This window comes from Camelus dromedarius, chromosome 11 (genome assembly GCF_036321535.1).
Source record: "Camelus dromedarius isolate mCamDro1 chromosome 11, mCamDro1.pat, whole genome shotgun sequence".
NCBI classification, from domain to species: Eukaryota; Metazoa; Chordata; class Mammalia; order Artiodactyla; family Camelidae; genus Camelus; species Camelus dromedarius.
Genome location: NC_087446.1, coordinates 5,606,273 through 5,631,655, shown reverse-complemented (window position 1 = coordinate 5,631,655; position 25,383 = coordinate 5,606,273). Strand labels below are relative to the sequence as shown.

The window sequence follows — 25,383 nt, the reverse complement described above, 5'->3', positions numbered from 1 at the left end:
TCTCTGGAATCCGGCCAGGGCAGAGGAACCCAGGGAAGGCTCCGGCCTTTGGTCTGTGGGTGCTGCACAGGCAGGCGAGGAGTCCAAGCTCCCACTCAGGCTGGCACTGGCGCCATCTCAAGCACCCTCAGCCAGCCTCCTTCCTGCCTGAGCTTGTTCCTCAGGACAGCTGAGGCCTGGGTTCAAATCCCAGCACTTGCTGAGCCTGTTCCCCGGATAGAAATGGGGGTGTATTCTGTATAATATGTTCCATGCCAGGCACCATGCTGGCTCATCTAATATCTTGTCACAACCAGGCTAGGAAGTGGGTACCATCCATCTCCTCTTCGTAAGAGGCCACAGGCACAGCTCTGACCAGGGCACACAGGCCAGGAGGCAGGAAAAGGTAATCTTTGGGCTCCCCTGCCCTGCCTGGGGCTTTAGGATGGTTCCTCCCAGCCCAGAGGAGGCACAAGAACATAGCACCAGGCCAGGCGAGGCTGGCGTCCTCAAGGCTGGGGTTAAGCGCAGCAGGGGGCACCTTCTGGCCTCATGGCCTGGTGATGAATCAGCCTTTCTCCTGTTACCTCGGCGCTGCCCGCACCCATCCTCCAGCCTCTATTCCCCAGGATGCTGCTGTTATTTCTGGCCAGCTGGTCCTGATTGGTTTACAACTTGCTGCATTAAGAGGCTGGGCATGGGGTGGGGCAGCCTTAGTGAGGGGCAGGCTCAGCGAGGGACAGCCCACAGCCATCCTGGCCATTGCATGGAGGGTCCTTACTAGAATGTGGAAGAGAAAAAGTCATCCCCAATCTCGGTGCCCCCTCTCCATACCCCTCTGCCCACTTTCTCAGGGACAAGGATGCCAGGAGAATATGAGAGTTCTCCCATTCTTGGAGGGCCCTGCCTGGTATGATGTAAGGAGGCTCTGGGGCCAAAGCTGCCTCCCTGACCTCATTTCCAGGTCGAGGTCCTCTGAGAAGGCCTGGAAACGTTCGGCCAGCCCTCCTACAGAGCTGGCTGCAGCTGCTCTGGCTTGGCCAGGTCCTCTGGGTTAGACAATGTCCAGGGTGTCCGGGAGCCCAAAGATCTCTAACTGATGCTCCCAGAGAGAGAGGGTGCAGAGCTGGTCCCTCTGGGCCTTCAGCTCTACATGGACTGACGGGAACTTCTTGAGGTCTCTGCAAAGCTACATGGATGTCCCCTGGCTAGGAGCCCCTTGGGAATGACTCTGAGAGAGGTTTGACATGGATCTGGCCTTCAAGATCTTTTGGGGGACAGACCAAGAATTCAACGGTCATGGAGGTTGCCTAGACGCTGTGGGACTGGGGTAGGGGTGGCGGCGGGCAGTCAGGGAAGGCTTCCTCGAGGGGACATCAGCCTCATGGGAAGGAACAGGAGTTTGTTGGTGAAGATGGTGGGAAGGCACTGCAGGCAGCAGCAAAGGCATAGAGTAGCAACCTGTGGCCATCAGAGTGGGGAGGAGAGCCAAGAATGTGGTTTAGTGTCCAGGAAGGCAATGCTCAAGGCTGGAGAGGGAGGCAGGGCCAGATTATGGAGGGCCTTGAATGCTGGGCCCAGGAGTTAGGCTTCGGTGTCTAGGCAACAGGAAGCCATGGAAGAGTTTAGGGCAAGGGAGTGAGGTGTCTGTTTCATCTCTGCATGCTGCCTAGTAGGCACTCGCTATATGACGTCCAAATGACTAGTAAAACCGTGCTTCACCCGAAGAGGTCATCCCACTTGCTTAACTATATACCATTGTATATATTTCTATTATTAAAATAAAATCTACTCATTCTAAAACAATTTTAAAAGATAGGTGAAGTGATGTTGTGGTTGGAGAAATAATTGAAACAACATTCATTGTTTTCATCAAAAACATCACCTGCTCTTGAATACCGCTGGAGCCAGGGGTCTCACCTCCTTACCAGGCTTCCCAAGATCTACTGCCGGCAGAATCCAGAGGCCTCTAAACACCTCTCCCCTTGGCTTCCAAACTGTAGCCGGCTGAGTCCCAGGGGCCCTGACAGCATCCCCGGTCCCACAGGAAGGGTTTGTCCCGCCCGGCTGAAATGCCCAGCTCATACCGGCAGCTTCCTTCCTCCCCACAAACAAGCTGGAGCCTTGCCCTGTGGGGAGCAGATTTTCCTCTGGCCCAGCCCTGGGGCTGCCAACATGGCACTTCTGTCTCTCCTAGGTTCTTAGCCAGATGGCCCGGGTGAGGCAGGAGGGACCCCACAGGCCCTCACACCTCCCTTGGGCCTCCTCTGTTTGATGGCAGCATGCCCCCACCCTGGTGGTGGGCTCATTTGGCTCAGTTCAGGGTAAAACAGATTCGGGCTCATTATGGGGTGGGGGTGGGGGTGCCAGTGGGACCCAACTGAGGCTGTTTGTGAGCCTTGAAAAGTGAGGTGGGAAAGTGGGCTTCTCCCATTTCCCACCGCAGCTGCTCTCTGGCACCAGCACCAGGGCTGTGAGCCTGCCCAGCTGCCAGGTCCCCAGGCCCCTCTGACCTTGGCAGGTCGTGTGACCTCAGACAAGTCACCACCACCACCAGCCTCAGCTGCTTCCCCAGCTGCAGAGTGGGGCTGACAAGGGCTGTGCGAGTGAATGCATTTCATAAACCAAAAAGCACTAGATGTCAGTGAGTCACTTTTATTGTATTTATTATTCTCCTGTGTTTATCACAGGCACAGTAGGGAGTGATTTCTTTAAAATGCTTTTCCTGAGCCAGAAGAACTCCAGCCCCTATGCCCACAAGCAGGCAGCTGGCACATGTCACTCTTGCAACATCTCTAGAAAGAAGGATGGGGTGGGTAGGCAGGGTTTCTCCCAAATTGCTCCCGGGGCCGGCTCTGCCCGCCTTGGCCCCTCTGAAAAAGAAACCAAACCCCCCAAAGCTCCCCACCCCTTGGGCTCATGAGGCTGGCTTTGCTTCCCCACTCCTGCACAAGCTGCCTCCTCTCCCCACTCTCTACCCTCTTTCCTTGGGCTTTGTGCTCCCCTCATGGGCACTTCAGCCCCAACCTGCCTGCTTTCCATGCTGCCCTGGAAGATGCTTTCATGTTCACTGGGCTTGCCTGTTGTCTATAAGACTCCAGTTGATTCTGGCTGAGCACCTTACCCCCACCACTAGTCACCTGTACCCTGTGACAGTGCACTGGCCTAGGGACTGTCCCACCAGCCTCACACAAGCCTGAAGGGAGCAGATCCCAGGGCCTGCAGCACGTCCTCCAGTAACACCTCTTGGGCTGACAGTTTTCTGCCCCAAATCCTGGGCTGCAGCAGCTCAGGCCTCCCTCTCCTGAGCCCTCCCATCTCGCCTCCCCAGGAAGGGTGGCCGAGAGCCCTTCTCCAGGATGCTAGGTGGGGGAAGGTGGCCTGGCAAGCCCTTCACAAGTACATCTTCATGGCCTCATGCGTCGTGGGGCAGTAGCGGGAGTGGAGCTGGGCCAGCAGCGCCCTGGACGTGGCCTCGAAGCTAGTGCCCTGGCTCTTCTTGTTCCACACGTGGACAGCGTAGGTGGCATTGAGCAGCCGGGACAGCTCCTCGGGGGTGATATCTTCAAAGTACTTCTTCCAGTTCTGCCAGGGGATGGGGTAGAACGCCTCACAGGGCAGGGTGGTGACGCCGCGGCAGAAGTGGCTCTCGCCCAGGCTGCGGATGGAGCACCACTTCTTGAAGACCCGCGTGAGCAGCTGAGGGCCCTGGTGGCCCCAGATCCAGCCGTTGTAGTGGGCCACGAAGTCACGCATGCACAGCGCCATGAACTCATGGTGGCGCTCGAAGGCCAGGAAGGCGCCGTTGAGGACGTAGCGGGACTGGGTGCCCAATGCATTGGTCAGGTTCCTCAGGTTCTTGAGGACGATGAAGTCCGTGTCCAGGTAGATGCCTCCAAACTTCCACAGGAGCGCAATCCTGGAGGCATCGGAGAGCACGGGCAGCAGGTAGGGCTCCCACCGCTGCCGCACGGCTGCGTACCAGGCTGCCAGGGGCGTGTCCCGGAACAGCTCCTCCAGGTCCAGTGGGAGGATCCGCACGTTGGGGAAGCAGCCCAGTAGCGAGAGGCCCAGGTGCCGGGGTAGGGAGGCGTTCCCGCCAGGCAGCCCCTTCATCAGGACCACCACCCGCGACTCGGGGTGGGTCCGGGCTGCTGACTCCACTGAGCACATGAACAGGAAGTTGGGGTTGGTCCGGTCAGAAGTCTCCAGGAAGAAGATGTTGCCTGGAGGTGGGGTTCCAGAGGCTGGTGTGGGGGGCACCAAGTGGGGGCAGGGGATGTCGGCAGGCAGGTTGGAGAAATGTCCTTGGCCCCTGGGCTCTCCCACGATGTGCCAGTAGATCATGACGGAGACAAAAACCATGAACTTGAAGCTGATGATAAACAGGGTGCAGACCCGCTGTCTTGGGGCGCCCCGGAGCAGCCACAGCAGCCAGTCGGGGGGCCTGGACAGCATCTCCCCAGGTGATGTCAGGAGCCTCCAGCAGGAACTGGCTGGTCTGCAAGAGACGAGCACCACACTCAGGCAGGCTGCTGGCATCCCTGACCCAAGAAACACACCCCACAAACACCAGCCACGGCTCACACCGGCTTCTAGAGCCCGCAGACCTGCCAGCTGCCTGCTCAAAGCCCCATCTCCTCACCTGCAAAATGGGAGCACTGGGCCATGGGCTAAGATGTACGCAGAGTCCGACATTCTGTGACATACCTGTGAGTTCCCCATGGACTGGGCCAGTGCCACCTACAATGTGCGGCCAACACAGGCCCAGGGCAGGGTCTGGCACGTGCCAGGGCTGTCAGAGATCATGCCGTTGCCACGTGGCACACAGGCCTCTCTTCCTGGCAAGGCCTGTCCCACTCAAACTGCCAGGCTGGCGGCCTATGATTTGAGGCCCATTCAGTTCCACAAACCAGGCCTGGAGGTGGTCCAAGAGGAAGGACAGCCAGCAGCCATGGGCACTTCCAGCCGGAGGCCTGGAGCTCTAGGGGCCTGGGCGACGGCAGGCAAGCTTGCTCAGAAGCAGGATGGGTGGCACGTGGGCATGCCGCTGGATCCCGAAACCCTTGGCCTGGACACAGCAGGATCTCCTGGGCCTCTGGCTGCCCCAGTCCCTGACTAGAAGGGAAAGGGATGGGGAGTTTGTGCTATATATAGTCTGTGACCTTGACTAGTACTGTTGCCCTTGGACCCTCGCTCTTTTGTGGTGCCCACATTGGAACATTCTTGGGTGCCCTCGAGGTGGGACTGTGTGGGACCCCAGGTCTGCCTGAACCAGCTGGACAGTAATAGCATGTCATACATATTAATTAATTAATCACTTACAGCCACCCTGTAGGGGGGAATCATCACCCTCACTTTACATGTGAGGAGACTGAGGCACAAAGAAGTCCTGTAATTCATGCAGAGTCCCCTGGCCAGGGCCAGGGTTTGAACCCAGGCCACCTGGCTCCAAAGTCTGTGCTCTCAGCACTGCACCATCCTCGCTGGCAGAGAGGCGGTGCGAGTTGTGACTGTGCCTGGCACTGGACCCAGTGTACGCTGACCTGGACAGTTCTCACTATTAACAGAATCCTGGCCACCATTACTGTCCTGAATCCAACCCCCTCTGGCCCTCAGTAACCTCAGGGGCAGCTGCATTGTTCCCACTCTGAGGCCTGGAAGTTTGGGTGTCAAGTGGAGGGGGACCGAAAGCAGCCTGGGGGCCAAGGGGAGCTGGAGTAAACCCCTCCCCAGGACAGAGGGGTCTCGTGGCCTGAGGGAGGTGCTGGGAGCCTTGAGTTGCTCAGTTGGGCCCCGCCCTCCCTGAGGCTGAGGCAGGGAACTGCACTCACGTCATGCACCAGAAACTGACCAGCCTGGATGGCCCATGGCGGCGAGGTGAGGATCTGGGCGGCCCGGCTGGCCTCCTGGAGACACGCCCTGGCTCAGCAGCCAACCGTCTCTGCCAACACGGTCCTTCCACATGCTCTCCACGCCCACAAACCCATCTGCAAAAGATGGTGAGAGACAGTGAGGCCCGTTCCCCAGCCACACAGGCCAGGCAGGCTGGCCTGGGGCCCACATGCTCATTATTCCTCTCTCTGCCCCTCAGGGAACAGGCTTGAGAGAAGAGAAGACTTAGGCGCAGCCCTGCCCTGGAGGAACGCTCAGCCTGAGGGGAGACCATTTGGAAAGAGACAAGGATGATAAACTCGAGGATGGCTGAAATGGAGCAAAGGGGCCAGCGGAGGGGAGAAAATGGCTTCCTGGGAGAGGTGACACAGGATGAGAAGGGAGTTAGCCAGACGGACCTCCACAAGCAACATGGGGACCTGCACACCTCTCTCCCCAGTGCCCGGCTCAGTGCCTGGTACACAGTAGGCACCCAGGAAATGGACACACTGATTCACTCACTCAGCAGCCAGAGGGGTGCTTTAAAAACACGTCAGGTCAGGTTGCCCCTCTGCTCAGACCCTGAGTGATGTGGGAGGCCCAGATCCACCAGGTGCTGTGAGTCCCCACACCCCGACCCCCCACCCACTTCTCTCCCCATCACCGCCTGGCCTCCTCCCCCGTCCTCAAGCCCACCACCCAACCCTGCCATCTCAGGGCCTCCTCACCTGCTGTTTTCCCTGATTTGTCTCCCTCCTGCAGGTGTTCACACTGTTCATTCCCTCACCTCCCTCTCATCTTCACTCAGAAATCATCTTCCCATGGGGCCTTCCCTGGCCCCGCTAAAATTCCAACTCCCTATCACTTCATAGCCTCCCACTCAAGTTTATTCTTCCTAGTACTTATTCTAACAAACATACTGTACGGTGTTTGCACTCACTTGTTTTGATTACTTATTTGGAACATAACCCTATGAGGACAGGTATTTTTCTGTGTTTTGTTCAGCATCTAGAATAGTGCCTGGCTCTTGGTATGGAGTAAATAAAAATTGAGTGAGTGAGTGACTGGATGAGTAAAGGAGGAAGTGAGTGAATGAAGGAGCAAATCGATGAGTGAGATCAGTGAGTGACCAGGGAATTGATGAATGAAGAAACGAATGAGTAGGCAAACCATTGAGTGATGAAATGAGCCAATGAGCGTGTGAGTGAGGACACTGGGGGTCAGAGGTAGGGTGAGCTGCCTGGGACCCCCCAGAAGGGGTCGTGAGTGGTAGAGCTGTGATGTAAACCAAGAACCCCATGTTCCCCTGGCCCTAGTTTTCCCCTGCAGGGAGAGAGGCTATTTCTGTCCTGAGTATTTTTAATCCACTGTGAACCACATTGATGAGTGCAGACAAGCAGATGGAGCGAGGCCCTGGCTGCTCAGGGCCCGTGGTGCTGGGATGAGCTGGCTTCCCTTGATGTGGGGGCGGTATGAGCCTGCTGAGGATGTGCCCTTGCTGGCCATGGATGAAGGTGCCAGACATGAGCAGCACCATATTTGGTGCCAGAGCCTGAGACCTGGGAATAGGAACTGTGTATGGGGCTAAGCTGGCCACAGCCCAATACCCGTGTGATCTCAGGCCTAAAGCATGCTCGTGGTCCCCTGGATGGGCCTCACAGCCATAGTCCAAGTCCTGGCTTCTGTCAGTGGAGCCTGGCACATTGTTGCCACCTCCTCCTGTCTCCCTGCCTACCACTTCCAGCCCTGGCCTGGGGAGATATTCCCAGTTAGCACTTAACTGTGGTCATATCCCTGCTCTAAGACCTTCTGTGGCTCCCCGTGTCCCTATGATCCAACTTGGGCAGGAAGTGAGGATGGGAAGTGCAGGGCTGGTGGAGACAGGGGGCTGAAGGTCTGACCAGACCCCTGTTGGCCCAGCCCCCAGCACCAGTTCTGCGGACCCCGCCTCGGGAGCACAGGTATCAGGGGCCAGGTTCAGGTGCCTAGAAAAGGCTCCCCTTCCCGGCGCTCATCACCCCTCCATGGCCTGCACCCGCCTCTGCCCCCACAGTGGGGGCACTCCACCTCTGACCCTCTCTGGGCTTCTGCGTCCAGCCCATGGCAGGAGAGAAGGGTTATAAGTCCCCTGGGGAGATGGGGTGGCCTTCGGGTGGTTTTGCTCGCCCAGCATCCATTCCCACTTCTGATCACAGCACCCCAATTTCCTTTGGGGAACCACCCCTGCCCCACAGACTTTACTCCCTAGCTCTGGGGGTGGGCACGTGATTCAGGTCTGGCTGATGACTGTGCGGCATCCCCGGCCACAGCGACCAGCCCCAAGCTCTACTCTCAGAGCCTGAAGGTGCTGGGACTGCCGGTGACCTGCCCGCCAGGAGAGGACACGTGTAGGACCAGGTGAACATGGGACAGAACTCTCTGGCACTTCCTGGGTTTAGGGGCCTTAGACGACCCCAAATGAGAGACAACCCGGCCCAATCTCTCACGCTTGCCCCATGCCAAGAAGAAACCGGGATTCATTATGTGCTGGGAGATATGGGGCTGGGAACCCAGTGGGGGATGCGGTGGGTGACAGAGGAGAGTTCGCTGCATTCTTCTGCTTCATGAGGAAGCAAGCAACTAACGGGGTCCGGAGGCCCTGGCCCAGCTCCAGCTGGGGTCAGTGAGGGGTGCCAACTACCAGTGAGGGGTGCCGGTATTATTCCAGCTAATCCCAGTCTCTGCTCCCTTGTTTAACTTTCAGAAAAAGTAACTGACTCATCCGAGTGGCCATAGCTGGCGGCACCGGGCTGGTGTCTGCTTCCAGGGCGGCCCAGCCCTGCTCGACCTGCTGTGTGACCTTAAGCAAGTCACTTTCCTTTTCTGGGCCTCAGATTCCTTCTGCACGATGGGGAAGGGAGAGCAGGACTAACCAAATGTTCCAACTGTGGGGACACAGGGCATGTGCTGATCAACCTCCTTGATAAGTTAACATCTAAGAGATACCTGAGGCTACGTGCTGAGGGACCCAGGGGAAGGTGACCTGGCTGGGAAGTGGAGTATAGAATTCAACCCCACTTCCCTCCAGACAGTTTCTGATCTGCCACTAATAGGCTATGTGACGTTGGGCCTGTGCCTGTCCCATACCTTCTTCATCAATAAAATTGGGGTCGGGGGGCTCTTTGGTCTTAGAACTCAGACCCTCCCAGGTATGAAAAATCATATCTGGAACTTCCAAACTCTGCTTGGAGGGTCTGCTGTCCAGTCCTCCCATCAAGCGCACGCTGACTCTTTCAGGGCGTAAATAAATACACGAAGTCTACTCAAGAAGTAAGAGTGACAGGTACTAGAAGGCAGCGATCCTTATAAAAATAGCTGTTTTCAGACCAGAAGTTACAAAATGTTCCTTCTCCAAAGGCTGCAAGGTATTCCAAAGACAGAAGTCAAGTAGACAGAGGCCTGCTCTTTGGGGGATATTACAAACAGAAAAGTTAGAGAGGTGGAGACCTCTATTTCCAATAGGAATAAGGCAGATTCTTAGTTCGGAATCTTCCCTCTTCCACTGATGTCAGACAGAGCAACAGGGGAAGGAAAAAATAAACCACAAGCTACAGCTTTAGGGAAACCAGGAGCAGGAAAAACCCATAAACCTCAGGTCACATGTTAAGAGTGGCACAAAGCACCTGAGGCCAGCAGACACGGCAATGAGGGGGGAGAATGGGGTGCAGGGGGCACCCAGTAGCATAAGATCGCAGAAATCACCACCTCTAAAAGGAAGATGAACATGTTAGGAGACAGGAGCTGGGAGCTGAATGAACCAGGAGGGGTCAAGGTTGGAGGCAGTGGCCCCTTGAGCCAGGTTGGGTCCTGAGAGGCAACAGCAGAGTAGATTCAGAGGAAGGCCACAGTTTAAAGGAACAGTCCCTTCCCGTGAAGACAGAGGAGGGAGCCTTTCAGCAAAGAAATCTAGAGAACTATCCTGGCCTTTCTCCTAGTTTCCACCAAAACCTCCTGTTAGTTGCTGGTCCAGGAAAATTCAACTAATTCAAATAGAGGGGAAAAAATTGTTAAAGGAATAAACACAACATCCGTACAAAGATGCTACATGAATAAAAAGAGAGGAACACTGATGTTCTCTTATGTATAAAGACGATTCCACCATAAAAATATTGCCATAAAACAAATAAAAATTATAATCCAAAATTACAGCACAAATTTAAAAAGAAACAAATAAATAAAAAACCTTGAGAAAAGTAACCCCAGCCTGAAGGAAGACCAAAGGGTAGAAATATAAGAACTGGAGAAGAAATGGATAGAAAAAATGATGGCAAGACATGAAGATGATAGCTGACAACTGACAGATCTCAGGAAAAAACTGTAAGAAAAAGACAAAAACATTTCAGAAATGAAGACCGAACTACAAGAAATACAAGGGAGACAGACTCCATGCCAAATACCGTAAGAGCTTTGGCACAGCAAAGGATACTATCAGCAAAATGAAAAGACAACCTACAGAATGGGAGACAATATTTGCAATGATGAGACCAACAAGGGACCAATTTCCAAAATATACAAACAGCTCATACACCTTAATATCAAGAAAACAGGCAGCCCAACCAAAAAATGGGCAGAGGACATCTTCCCAAAGAAGACATACAGATGGCCAACAAGCACATGAAAAGATGATCAACATCACTAATTAACCGTTAGAGAAATGCAAATTAAAACTACAATAAGGAATCACCTCATACCAGTCAGAATGGCCATTGTTAAAGAGTCTTCAAACAATAAATGCTGGAGAGGGTGTGGAGAAAAAGGAACCCTCTGATACTGTTGGTGGGAATGTAATTTGGTCCAGCCACTACGGAAAACAGTATGGAGATTCCTTAAAAAGTTAAAAACAGACCTACCATATGATCCAGAAATCCCATTCCTGGGCACATATCCAGAGAAAAATATAATTTGAGAAGACCCATACACCCCAGTGTTCACAGGAGCACTATTTACAATAGCCAAGACATGGAAACAACCCAAAGTCATCCATTGACAGATGACTGGATAAAGAAGATATGGTATATATATATGATGGAAGACTACTCAATCATTAAAAGAATAAAATAATGCCATTTGCAGAAACATGGATGGACCTGGAGATTGTCATTATAAGTGAAGTAAGCCAGAAAGAGAAAGAAAAATGCCATATGATATTGCTTATATGGGTAACTAAAAAAAAAAAAAAAAAAAAAAAAAAAAAGACACAAATGTACTTATCTACAAGACAGAAACAGACTCAGAGAAAGACTCACAGACATAGGGAACAAACTCATGGTTATCAGGGGATATAGTGGGTAGGAAGGGATAAATTGGAAATTCAAAAACTGCACCTCTTGGGGAATGATGGAAATGTTAGCTGTCTTGATTGTAGTCGTGGTTTTATTGGCATAGACATCTATCAAAATTCATCAAATTGTACATCTAAAATATGTGTAGTTTACTGTACAGGAACCATATCACAGTAAAGGTGTTAAAAAATAAAAATAAATACAGTAAGAGATATAGAGATTAAAATGAGAAAAGTGAACAAAATCAAACAGCAATAATCAAAGAGAACAAAGAACTCAAGAAAATGAACAAAGAGAAGATACGTAAAGGAGATCCAACAAGGGTATAACTGGAGTTTCCAAAGAAGAAAACTAGAACAATTGACCAGAAGAAATACTTAAAATTACAATTCAGGAAAAATTTCCTGAAATAATGGAAGGCCTGATTTCATGAATTGTAAAGGTACCCCATGCCCTAGAGAACAGTGACCCAGAATGGTGAATCCCAAGACACATTCTAATAAAATGACGAGAACTTTAAAGACATAAAAATAAATCTTTGGGCAGCTACACAAAAAGATGAAGCCATCTATGAAGGAAAGAGGATCAGGCTTGGGTCAGATTTCTCAGCAGATCTTCAATGACAGAAGATAGTAGAGCAACACCCACAGGATCCTTAAGTTAAGAAAGTTTTGAGCTAAAGATGAATAAATGGTTGTCCCTTGGTATTCACTTGGGAAATTAGTTCCTGGGCCCCCGCAGCTACCAAAATCCATAGATGCTCAAGTCCATGATATAAAATGGCGTAGTATTTGCATATAAGCTAGGCACGTCTTCCCGTATACTCTAAATCTTCTCTAGATTATTTATAATACCTAATACAATGAAAATGCTGTGTAAATAGTTGCTGGTCTGCAGCAAATTCAAGCTTTGCTTTTTGGAACTTTCTGGAATTTTTTTTTTTCTTTTAATATTTTCCATCCATGGTTGGTTGAATCTGTAGATGTGTAACTCATAGATACACAGCGTACAGCCAAGCTGTTCTTTTAAATATAAAGGTCACATAGCAATAGTTTCTAAGTATGAGGTAGCTTAAATGATATTGTTCCGATGAGGAAAACTGAGGAAGAAGCACAGCCAACCAAATGGTGCCTGGAACAACTTCAGTAACAGGACCGAATATATTTGACTTGAGCTCGCCTCCCTCACTACTCCCCTCCCCCTCCCCCCAAAAGAGGTAGGAATAAGGATGACAGAATGGAATGACAACGTTATCTAGTCAGACAATGTAAAAATGATACAACTAAACAAAAAATTGGTAGGCCAGGCTGAAAGAAGGTGGAAAACAGAACAACTCAGTGGTGGCCTCATCTTTCATTGCTAGGGGTAAAAGCTAAAATATCAAGTAGTCAAAGTTCAAGCATATTTAAAGTACAAAGGTGACAGTGAGAAGGGTAATACTACCCAATTTTGTTGCATCTAATAAGATGCATCTTTATGCTACCTGCTGCTAAAAAATGAAAATGCTGCCTAAGTGATGTCGCTTTCCTTCCTTGTTATGCAGAATTTTTATTTTGCAAGAATGTTTTGGTCAGATTTTTAAAGCACCAATCATGCCTCTGTGCATACATAAAAAGGAAAATAAGTGAAATAAATTGAGCAAGATGTTCCTGAAACTTCACCACACATAAAACCTGATTCTTCTGAATGACTTCAACTCAGTGTCACTGATGTCTGTTTTCCTACATGGTACCATCAAGTCCATTTTATATAACACACTTGAGCATCTGAGAATTTTGGTAGCCAGAGGAGTCCTGAAACCAATTCTTAAAAGAGTGCTTCACTCTTGTCTCCAGAATTTTCTTCCAAGTTGTGGACACCTCTTCAGGTTTGCATGTCATTGTATAAACAGACAGCAGCAACACAAGAACACCATCTGACCAAGAGCTTCTAGAGGCACTGGGATGGAAAGAATATATGCCTTAATCACTCAACACAGTACCAGCTGAAATGGGGTGGTGACAAGAGAAGGGGGAGGATGAAGAAGAAACAAGTTAAATTTATTGTTTTTCATAGAAAAGAAATAGATATCATCTAAAGAAAGAAGGAACTGAGAGTATTACATAAAAGATAAATATAAATGTAGCCACTAGAACAAATATACAAGCTTTCCTAAATATCAGGACTAATTTTTTTTAAAAAGCAAAGAAAACAGACCATACAGTAAAAGAATAAAGGATATAGTCCTCTCAAATGCACCAAGACATATTTACATACATACGTACACAATATGACTGAACAGATAACAGACATCTGTCTTATCGATAAATATAAATAGACTTAACTCACTTATCTTTACAAAGAGAAAGATTTTTAGTTTCAATCCGAAGTAAAACCCAACTCTATCCTGTATTCAAGACACATACATCAAAAAAGTGGTATAGAATGGTTAAAAGTAAAAGAATGAGCAAAGGTTTAAAGATAAATATGAACAAAAACAAAGCTGAGGCCATGACCTTCATATCAGACAACAGAATTGAAAACAAACATCACTAAGTGAGCCAGAGAAGGACCATTTGTAATGCTAAATGGTGTAATTCACAATCACCAAGAACACTGCAGCAATTTTCAGGAAGATGAAATTACAGGGATATTAGGATAACTAGATTGAAACACACTAATAACAGATTTTAATTTACCTCTCTCAGCCCAAGACCCAAGTAGATCAAACATATATGAGAATTCCGAAGACCTAAATAAAATAATCAGAAGGTACTAGGCTGCGTCAAACTCTCCATCCTAATCATAGATAATGCACTTAAAAAACAAATTGAATTACAGTCAGTTACAATGTGTCAGTTTCTGATGTACAGCACAAAGTCCCAGTCTTGTATATACATACATATATTCCTTTTTATATTCTTTTTCATTAAAGGTTCTTACAAGATAGTGAATATAGTTCCCTGCTGCACTTTCTTTTGAAGAGCTGATGAAACATTTGTGAAAATTAAAAACCTCAACAATATCCAAAAATATAAAAAAATAGATATTTTATAATCATAAGGCCATATGATTAAAAGTTAATTTAAGTCAGGAAATTAAAAGGGAAAACACAATTTAATTTGTAGGATTTCTAGAAAACAACCATAATCAAACTATCATGAATCTAAATCTATAGGCTACAGCTGCAGAAATAATCAGAAGACTATTTATAGCCTCCAATACATGTGACAAGTAAAACAGGACAGATAACAATAAAGAAAGAAAACACCAGTCTAAAAATGTTTAAAAAAAAAAAGAAACCCATAAAATAAATAGAAAGAATAAGGAAAGAATTAAGAAAGATTAAAGCAGATATAAACTAAGAAACAGATAAGCAGTAGAACTAAGAAATAAGGCCAAAAGCTGGCTCTCTGGAAAAAAATTCAATAAATATATATAAATCACCATTAGCCTAATTAAGAAAAAAAGGGAGTAAAAGGAACAGGATAAAGCATCCTATGCAAACTAAGAAATGCCAAATGGGAAAGTTACCAAAGAAGTAGAGGAAAACTTTTTCTTTTTAATCAAAAGAGAGTACTTTGCAAATAAAATTTAAAACCTGAAAAAAATAATTTCTAGACGAATGTAATATATCAAGACTGTTCCCAGAACAGACAGTCTGGACAGGCCAACTTTCACATAAGAAATAGAATTATAAAAGATCAATAAGAAATAAAAGCAACAGGGCAAGACATTTTTAGAGGGGAATCTCGCAAACTTAAATAACAGAAAATTCCAATGCTTTTAAAACTGTTCAATAGTAAAATATGAGAAGGAAAACTTAAAAGAAATTTAAAATATAACATAGATACCAAAACCTGACAAAGATTGCACAAGATACCCTACTGACTGATATCACTTATGAATATTATTGTAAAAATCAAATAACTAGAATAAAACAAATAACTAGAACTCAGCAGCACATTAAAAGAATGAAGCATCAAAACCAAGTGGGATTTATTCCTGGAATGCAAGGATGGCTCAATATAAGGCTATCATTAATATAATTTATCATATTCAAGATTCAAGGAGAAAAATCTTACTGTCATCCTCAAAAAATGCTAATAAAACACTTGACAAAACTTCCAACGCCCTTTCTGGATAAATTAGGAATCAATGGATACTTTCTTAACAAAATTATATATATCAACATCAAAGCCAGGAGCCAGCTTCATACTCTGGGGAGCATGCGTACACAGCTTCATATGTGACAGAACTCCTGTTGAAGACAGGAAAAAGACAAAGGTGCCCAGCAACATCGTGGACACTGAAGCAATTCGGCAAGAAAAAGAAACTAGAGATATAAAAATTGAATAGAAAAAGTTAAAACTACTGCTATTGTCATATGGTACTAATGTATACCTGGGGAAGTCAAGAGAAACCACTGAAAAGCTACTACTAATAAAAAGAAATACTGGTATAGATATGCATGCCTGGGACACTGTGCTGGACATGAGAAATTGATACATTGTAACTGACTACATTTCAATTTTAAAAAAAGAGAGAAAAAAGTATAAAAAAATACTGTAAGATGGTGGGACACACACACACACACACACACACAGAAATATAAACAACAAGCAGTTACAAGCAGAAGATGAAAGGAAAGGAAAAGACGCCCACTTACAACCACCACCACCACAATACTTGGGGTTACACTTGACAAAATATGTTCAATATTCATGTGAGGAAAATTTCAAAGCCACTGAAAGCACAAACTAAACTTGAACAAATAGAAAAGCTGTCTTATGTTTTTGGAAAGAAGATTCAGCCTCATAAAGATGTAGATTTTCTTTAAGCCCATTTATAAATTGCATGGGATTCTGGAATTAGACAAATTGATTCTAAAGTTCATCTTGAAATATAAACAAGCAAGAATCTACAGGAAAACTTTGAGAAGGAGGCGCACACGAGGAAGAACTAGTCTTTTAGACATTAAAATATATTATAAAGCCCCAATAATTAAAAATACGTAGTCTTAGCATATGAACAGACAGGGTAATGAAACAAAATAAATCACAGAAATAATATGGTTCTTGCATATCCAATAAAGGCAGCCTCTCCAATCAGTAAAGCAAAAAAAAAAAGATCTTTTAATACAGGTGTTGGGCAAGTGGAATAGCCACTAGGGAAAAAAATCAGCTGGGTTCATATCTTAGAACACGCCCCAGGATAAACTCTCAATGTAAAATAATAAACGTTTAGAACAAAACATCGGTGAATTCCTTTATAACCTTAGAGTTGGGAAGGTTTTCTTAAATATGTGTGAAATCCAGAAGCCATTAAAAAAAAAAAAAGATGAATAAACCTGACTCCTTGAAAGAACAAACTTCTCCACATCCTTCCTGCAAACACCAAGAAAGTCAAAGTACCAGTGACAACCTGGGATAACTTCTGTGCCTCTCAGATCCCCAGTCTAATTTTTCTACATATAAAGAGATCCCACACATCAAGGAGAAAAAACCCAAGAGTCCAAAAGAAAATGGTCCAAGGACAGTTCACACACACGCAAAACAGGTAAGCAAGATCAGGGAGCTTTTTGTAGGTAAGAGAAACGCAAGTCAAAATACTCAGATAGCATCTCTCACCTGTCAGATGGGCAAGAATCCAAAACTTTGACAACACATTCTTCTGGCAAGGCTGTGAGGAAACGGGCACTCCATATACTGCTGGTAGGCAGGCCAAATGGTCCTGCGCATACAGTTACCCTTTCACCACGCAAGCCCACTCTGAATTTATCCTACAGATAAGTGATATTTGTACCAGTCACAGGTTTGTTGGCAATTGCAAATGACTGGAAACAACCCAAGGTCTTTCTTGAAGGGACTGATTAAATACACAGTGACACTGACACACATGGAAAACAGCAGCAGCTCCCAGAGGGCAGGGCCCAAGGCCACTCACTGTCTCGTCCCCCGTGGCCAGCACAGACCCTAGCACATAATAGGTGCTCAGTACATATTTTCTGAATGAATAAATGATCCCTAAACTGCCCAGAAAGTCAAGATCAAATGTGGCAAGCAGCCCAGGGCAGTGGCATCTGCAAACTGTAAACCCTGAGTGGATGCAGATTACAAAGGTTAAGAAAGTGTAACTGGTGTGTCTTGCCTCACCATCCTGAGGGTACAAAATAAGGTCACATGCTGTAACCTTCATATTAAAATACCTGGGTGTTCACCAGTCCCAGGAGAGAAAAGGTGACCTTCCCAATACTGCTCAGCTGAAGAAACGCAGGAGCAGGACTTGCCCCCAGGGATGTCTGCCCCTAAGTCTCAGACCCTCCTTTCTTCCCCAAGGCCATCTCGCCCTCCCTCCCAGTCAGTCCAGCTCTGTAGTAGAGCCTGGGCTTGGTTTCTCAGGAGCAGGGTGAAGTCACCCTCCTTGAGCTTTCTGCTCAGCTGAGGGAGCTGTAAGTCACCATGAGTCTGGACACCCACACATTTGCTCTCAGGGAAACTGGACTGGGAGGTGGGGTGACGCTTTATACAGAATGGTTAGGGATGGTCTCTCTGAAAAGCTGACATTTGTGCAGCAACTGGAAGGAAATGAGGGCACAAGCCATATGGATATCTGGGGGAAGCGTGTCCAGGGAGGGAAATCAGTAAGTGCAAAGGCCCTGGGGCATGTGTGCCTGAGGTGTTGATGGATCAGCTGGGAGGATGAAGGTACCAGGAGAGGAGACAGGACAGATAAGGGGACACTGGGCCATGGGGGGCCCTTGAGGGACACTGGAGGATTGGATTGCTGATTGGGAGGGGGTGCCATTGAGAGATTTTGAGGAGGAAAGGGCTACCAGGTGACTTACGATTTAAAGAAATCTTTAAGATCTGGCTGCATTTTGAGACTGAACCACAGGGGACGTGTGGCAACAAGAAAGCAGTTATGAGGCTGTTGTGATAATCCAGGGAGGGAGGTGCAGGGCAGAGAAATAGGGGGAGAGCCCCTCTCTGAACAGACCCCCCACCACCACCACTCCCTCATTGGTGCCACGGCCACAGCCCAGATCAGCTCTCTCCATCTCGCTGTCTCTTTGTCCTGGGACCAACCACCTCAGCCTCCTCTCCCTGGCTTACTGCCTCAGCTCCAAGCAGGCTCCCAGACCCCACATTGCTGAGGCCTTGTGGGCACTTCCCTTCAGCCCTGACCCTCTCCAGGCCCAAGACTTCCAGACCAGCCAAGCTGACATCCACTGTATTGCTCAAACCATCAGGCTCCGGGAATTCCAGGTTTCTGCATCATGCTAATTTCTCTTCCAGAATGTCCTTCCATGCTCCCCTGCCCAGGAACTTCCTAACCATAAGAGGAGGGAAGTTTGCTGTCTGCCAAGAACACACCACATGTCAGGTGCCCTACGAGGCATTGCTCGTCCTTCACCTTACTGTGTCTTCAAGTCCACCACGGTGGCCCCTTTTACAGACAGAAAACTAATGTGCAGAGGAAAGGTGCTGCTTGGCTAGTAAAGGTGGGAGGCAGGATTTGCACACAGGTATGTCTGTCCCCAAGTCTCAGACCCTCCTTCCTCAGTCTGCTCTGACCTAGGTGAGTAGAGCAGCCACCTCCAGAATGTCACCTGGATTTTGTCCCAGTGGACTGGGTCCCCATTGCTGCATACACTGGCACACGGTAGGAGCTCGTGGCTACCTTCCAAAGGTGTGTGTGTGTGTGTATGTGCATTTCACCCACAGCCTAGACCCGGGCAGACCTTCAGAGCCCCAGGGTGAGTCCTATGGGGAATGACTAAGGTGAATTTGGCCTTGGAGTGAACTGGGATCAGAGGAAAGTGGGCACTGTGTCAGACACTGTCCACCCTGCCTGAGACTCTAAATGGCATTAAATTAGGGAGGGCCTGGCACACAGCAGGCACATCATAAATGTGTGCTCACCAGATGAGTGGGGAGGGGTGAAGGTGAGCTGTCACAATACCCTCCATGCCTTTGCAAATGATGGTGAAAACCTTAAAGCAAAACCAACTCCTCCCTATTGCTCAAGCCCACCAGCTCTGGGAATTCCAAGTTTCCGAAACATGTGCTTCCCTCTTCCAAAATGTCCCTCCACCTTCCCCTGCCCGGCAACCTCCTAACCACAATAGGTAAGATAAATTGCCATTTGCTAAGTATCCACCAAAATGCTGTTGTGGTTTTCTTCATACCTCTGACTGTTGCCTATGTATTTCCACGATGTATATGCAGACAGAGCACAGCTGGCGGGGCTGCCTGCTCCCAGTCTTACGAGGGCTGACGTGTATTTGCAGGTTTGGGGAGATGTCCAGTCCCCACCCCGCAGCGACACCTCCTGCTTTGCTCTCTGTCTTGTAGACAGTGTGGAGCCACTGAAGACGAGGCGAGGGCATGTGACGTGTCAGCATTTTGCTTTATTCTTCCCAGTCCTTCCCAGTGTGATACCCACGCCCCCACTCACAGAGCGGTGTTTACACAGAACCGCGGGCAGGAGACGCACAAAAGGCGATCCTATTACACACACTGTTCTATGCCTCATTTTATTTTTCACTGAAAAATACACAGGGGCCCTGTAGCTGCACTACCAGACCCATTTCCTAAAACTCATCGGACTGGATGCTTGCAATGACTTGTAAATCACACCTGAATAAAATTGTTTGGAAATATACGCGATGTCCTTCATAGTAAGTCTATAAACTCAGCTCTACACCCTGACTTTCTGGGGCTACATTGGACCTTGTCACCCGGCAGTGCCATCCTTCATTTCACCTTGTTCCCATCTTGGCTCCTGGAAACGTGACTTCTGTCTTTTGGCTTACATGGACAATACCCATGGTGAGCATCTTAGCACTTACATCTTTGAACACATCCTTAATGACTTCCATAGGACTGGTTCCTAGAAATGCACCCCCTGGGTCAAAGGAAATGTAATTTAAGGTTTTAGATACAGATCCCTCACTTGTGTCCAGAAGGGTTTAGCAGGAAGGGTACAGCTCAGTGGTAGAGCATGTATTTAGCATTTACGAGGTCCTGGGTTCAATCCCCAGTACCTCCATTAAAATAATAAATAAATAAATAAACAAACAAACAAATAAATAAATAAATAAAAACCTAATTACCTCCCCCCTAAATTAATTAATAATTAAAAAAAGAAGGGTTCAAAGGCATCCAAAAGGTCCAAGTTTTCTCCATGTCAGGACGGGCTCACCTTCCCATCCTCGTCACAGGAAGGGTTGGATGTGGTTGAGTCAACATTTATTAAAAGCTCCCTGGCAGGCATGGGGTCATTTTGGTTTAATAATAACAATAGTGTATCTTTTCTGAGGGCTTACCACACACAGCCATTAGTCAAAGCAGGTTTCATTCAGTAACTGGTTTAATTCTCCCAATAGCTATGTGTGGCAGGTCCTCTCGTTATGAACTACAGTTTAAGAGTTGAGGAAACCGAGGCACAGCTGGGATTCAAACACCCTCTGCCAGGTGAAAGGAGTCTGCCTGCAGTCCCGCCAAGTTCGTCAGGGCTCAGGTCAGGCAGGCCACTGCGGCCGGGGGCTCAGATCCCACTGCGGTCAAGAAGAGGCTCTTGACTCTGAGTCTCAGTCTCCTGATCTGTAAAGCGGGAATGACAGCACAGGATGGCCCAGAGGGTAAAACAGATCAGGTAACAGTGTCTGGCACCTAGCAGAGGTTCAGCCGATGGAAGCCCGCCCTCGACCCAGGGGGACTGCATTGGAGACCGGCAGGAAGAAGCAAATAAAAATTACACACAACTGTAGGGTCAGGGGGGAGGCTGTCTGGGCTCTGTATCTGGGACAATGGCTTCTGCTCTTTCAAATCAATTCTGTTCACGGAATGTGAAGACCACTTTGCCGGTTGTACTGTCACGTGACTGTCCACCTAGCAACTCAGACTTTGCACAGGTGTGATATCCAGAAGGCTGTGTGCTCCTGCTGGAGTTGGCTCCTGCTCCAGCGTGGGCACAGGGGAGGGTGTGCGGCACCGGCCAGGAAGGGAAGGGGCTCTCCTAGTCCTTTGGCTGACTCTGTGGAGCTGGAAGCTCCGGACTCACTGGTTTCTGTCCAGAGGGAAGACAAACAGAGGCAGACAGGAGAGGAAGGGACACTCACTCACCAAGTGAGAGAGAGTAAGATGGACACTGCTTCCTGATGCCTACTGGAGATGGAGGCTCAGAGAGGAAAGTGATTCCCAGAGGCCTGCGGTTAGTGCTGGGGGAGCCAGCCCTGCCACTCATCACCTGACTGACCCTAAGCAAGGCACTTCCCCACCCTCTGGAGTCTGTCAGTGGAGGGTGATAAACACCTGCTACCTCCCAGGGAAGCAGGGAGAGCTCAAGGGAATGAGGCTGGCAAACAGCACAGGGAGCTGGGGACCCAGGTCCAGAACACTCTCTCCACTGTGAAGATCAAAGCCAATTCATAAGGTGCCCTCCCAGCGCCCTCCCTCACGCCTCCTGTCCTCACCAGCTCAGAAGGTCCTTCTAGACCAGTTCCAGACCCCTCCTACCTCCTGCATCCTCTGGGACCTCATTCTATTAGCCTGCCCTTCCTTCTCTGGGGGAGTGGGGAGCTGCAGCCACTCCTTTTTCTGGCTCTTTCCCATCAGCTTAAAAATGCAGCCAAGTCTCCCTTATCGAAAAGCACACACACAGATAAAGTAAAATAAAAATTAAAAATGCACTCCTCAAATACACACACCATCACGCAACAAAAATAAAGCCAAATGATAACCTGGGAGATCTTTGCTGCAAAGAGACCAGACAAGGGGCAAATATCTCACTGATGAGCTCAAACAAATAACTAAGAGACACACAAAGATCCTAGATGTTCACACTCTTTGACCCAGTATTTCCAGGAAATAACGAGAAATGCACATTCACAGCCGGAGGAAGTACGCAATGGTACAGGCCCTCTGGAGAGCCAGCTGGCTGGCTCTAGGTGTGACCATTTTAGAGGTTCATATGCACTGACCACCAGGTAATTCCATTCCAGAAAAAAATCTGGCAGTGTATAAGTTTATGTATAAACTCCATGTAATATAATCTAAAAGAGCCAAATATTTTTTAAAAATCCCAAACCTAAATGTCAAATGAGATCCAATAACTAAATATGATGTAACAATACCTAAGCATTGAAAAATATTAAAAAATAATGTTTGAGAAAGGTGAGGAATTTGAAACATTTATATGGACAAGATATTTAAATATGTACCAAAGTGATTTTTTAAAAGCCTGACAAAAAAGTAAATTTTAACAATAGTTATTCCCAAGCAACGTGAATATGGAATTTCTTTCTCCTTCTTTCTGTTAATTCATTCAAGCAAAATATCGTGAACACCTACTCTGTGTCAGGTTGGGCACTGGGCTTCAGGCAAGTTTCCTCCCTCCAGGATCTTCCAATCTGGAGAGCAGATGTGAGACAATGAAATGCAGGTCAACCAACAGGAGTCGAGGACACACCTAGAAGGTACCTGGCGGGGGGGGGGGGGGGGGGTGGGGAATGCATTCCAGAGAGCACAGCCTGCACAGCTTGGGTGGCCAGGTGGAAGGTGGAGCCATCCCCTAACCCAGCTGGAAGTGCAGCAGCTGGGGGAAGGGGTTGGGGGAGGGATTTTGGGAGCTGCTGGCTCAGACAGATTCAGTGATGGGGTGGGTCACAACTTCCTGATGTTCTGAGTAAGTCACCTTGAAAGATTCTGCCAACCCTGCACACACTGGGGACGTGGGACCCTCGCACTCACCGGGAGCAAGCCCACTAGCCCAGGCAGCTGCAGGGCTTCGATGGGTACAAGGAAACAAAACACATTTTAAAGAATTTCCACTTCGGAGTTTGTTCTCTAATACTGAGACGCCCTAGCAGACAAGCAGGGACAGGCACCCAATGCAATAGCAATGTGTCTGGGAGAAGACTGAACAATGGATGGGGTTCCATCTTGATTCTCCTTTTCTTTTTTATTTGGGCCTGATTTGCAGACTCTCCTAGAGGACCTCGCTGTGGGAACACGGAGTGCAGGCATGGGCATGGAGGGGATAGTCCTGGCCAGCCTGGGCCCTGCTTCGTCACCCTGGGCAGGGTGGCTCCCCCTTCTTTGGGAGGAGGTAACAAAGGGGAAGTCCTTGGGCAACTGGAGAAGTTGGGGAGGGGCAGGGAGCCAGAATGGGTGCACCGCAGTGCTCCAGGGTGTTCTGATGAAGGGCTTCCAGAGACCCCAAGGGGCTTTCACAGAGCAGTCACTCAGTATTTGGAGGAGACAGAAAGGGTGTCCTGAACCTGAGAAAGGGTGGGGGTAGGGGAGGTGGCTTTTAACCCTCTCAGAGCTATTGGCTCAGCTGAGTCTGGCAAGGAGGTGGGACCTTCTCCCCGCAGGTGTCAGATTCTGAAACTGAGGCCAGGAGACTCCCCTAGCAGGAAGGGCAGTGGACTCAGAGTGGACCTCCCAGCCAGAGCCTCTCCCAAGCACACCGCAGCTCCCACTCGGACTCAACTTTCCCATCCGGAGAAGAGAGAGGGAGAGAAGCACGCCGGAAAGGGGGTGGTCTGCGGATCAGGACCCTGACAGGGGGTGCTTGGGCCCGACTTTCCCCACTTCCCAGGTCGGACCCACGCAGCCCCTCCACCTGGAGGCCCTTCCTTCCCCCTTCTCCGCACGTCCAAAGCCTCCGCACCCCTAGAGGCCCAGGGGACGCCTCCAGCCCCGGCGGTCTCCCCTTCAGCCGGCCGCTCCCCACCTCTCTCCCCAGCCGCATTCCCTCCGGGGCCAGGAGCGAGCGGAGCCGGCGGCGAGGCGGCCCGAGGCGATTCCATGCCCCTCAGGGCGGAGCGCCTCGCGCCAGGGCGCCGCGCGGGCAGGGGGAGCCCGCACTCGGGCTTCTTGCCCCCACGGCCCCTCTCTCCCACTGCGGGGGCCGGGCCCGGGCGGAGCTGCCCCGAGGGCTCCGGGGCCGGGCGCGCTCTCCCCACTGCGGGCCGGGCTCCCGGTCCAGCCACTGCGCTCAACTTCGGGCGAATCTGGGGAGGAGGCGGCGGCGGCGGCCAGGGGACCAGCGCGCCCAGCTGGCGCGCACACAAACGTCCCTCCGGAACAGGTGGCCCAGGCGGGCGGCGACCAAGCCCTCCCCGCTCCTCCGCAGCCCCTACCCCTTCCTTCTCGGAGCGCCTCTCCCCACCGGTGCCCCGGGCACCCCAGGTCCGCGTCCCAGAGCTCGCCCAGCTGCACCCTCGGCGCGGGCCCCCGTACCTCCGGCTCCCGCTGCTCCGGGCGGAGGACAACCGGGCCCCGCGGGCCGGCGCGCGGGCGGCGAGGCGGCGGGAGGGCAGAGGGAGCCCTGCGGGAGGCAGCGCCGCCTCTCCGGCCCGGGGCGTGGTCAGCGCCGTCCCGCCCCGCCCCTCCGCTCCGGGGTCCCTGATCCCCCGGCCCGCGAGTCCTCACCGCTCCCGGCGCCCGCCAGGCGCTGGACCATCACCAGCCCGCGGGCCAACAGGTATGAAACGCTCCCCGGGCCTCCCTGCCGCCTACTCTACAGATTTATAATCCCATTCCCCCCAATTAACAGATGAGAAAAACGAGGCTCAGGGGGTTAAGTAACTTCAGCTTCAAGCAACTGAGAAGGCACAGTATCAGTATTTGAGCTGGGCCTGCTTGAGGCCACTGTACCCCCTCCCCCCAACACAGCGTGACCCGTGCTAAGCGTTTTGCCTGCATCACCCAGTGTTTTACCCTCACAACCTTCGCTGCTTTGTCCTTTCCCCTCTCACTCTCCTCCTGGTCCACTGCAAACTTGCTGTTTGTCCTCACTTCCTCCTCACCCATCAGCTGATGACCAGAGCCCAGGCTTCTGGAGAAAATGCAAACACTTTATCCCAGCCCCAGGAACAGTCTGGCACTTAATAGATGCCAGATAATTATCCTTTGAATGAACGAATCAGAAAGAAATGCCCACTAGCTTCCACCACGTATCTGTCCACCACCTGAGATGGCTCCCAACCTCCCCTTCCCTCTGGGGACCAGGCTGAACTGGCCCAGCTGGCCTGGAAGCCCCCTCCACTTGTCCACAAGATCTCACCCTTCAAGCCAACACTGACCCAGTGATTCTGCCTTCTCTCCCCTCTCCCCAGTCCTTCCCATCAATTCACATGCTGTTACCTCTCCTACCCTAAAACTAAAACAAGAGAGTGGGGGAAAAACCCTCTTATGACCCTTCCGTCCTCTCCAGC

General features: G+C 49.6%; 1 protein-coding gene across 6 annotated transcripts; it reads right to left on the bottom strand.

The window, feature by feature from the left end:
- Window positions 1-2,618: 2,618 nt before the first annotated feature.
- A4GALT (alpha 1,4-galactosyltransferase (P1PK blood group)) lies at window positions 2,619-24,534 on the bottom strand. 6 transcript variants are annotated; one of them, XM_031463384.2, is made up of 5 exons: window positions 24,407-24,489; window positions 22,511-22,569; window positions 5,814-5,969; window positions 4,690-5,097; window positions 2,619-4,480 (listed from the first exon to the last, which is right to left on the bottom strand). In XM_031463384.2, the coding sequence occupies exon 5, from the start codon at window positions 4,435-4,437 to the stop codon at window positions 3,373-3,375; it is 1,065 nt and encodes a 354-aa protein (XP_031319244.1). In that variant the 5' UTR covers window positions 4,438-4,480; window positions 4,690-5,097; window positions 5,814-5,969; window positions 22,511-22,569; window positions 24,407-24,489; the 3' UTR covers window positions 2,619-3,372. The 6 variants fall into 6 exon arrangements, with proteins under 6 accessions (XP_031319244.1, XP_031319245.1, XP_031319243.1 ...); XM_031463385.2 differs by having other exon boundaries at window positions 5,834-5,969; XM_031463383.2 differs by lacking the exon at window positions 4,690-5,097 and having other exon boundaries at window positions 5,834-5,969.
- Between the last annotated feature and the right edge of the window lie 849 nt (window positions 24,535-25,383).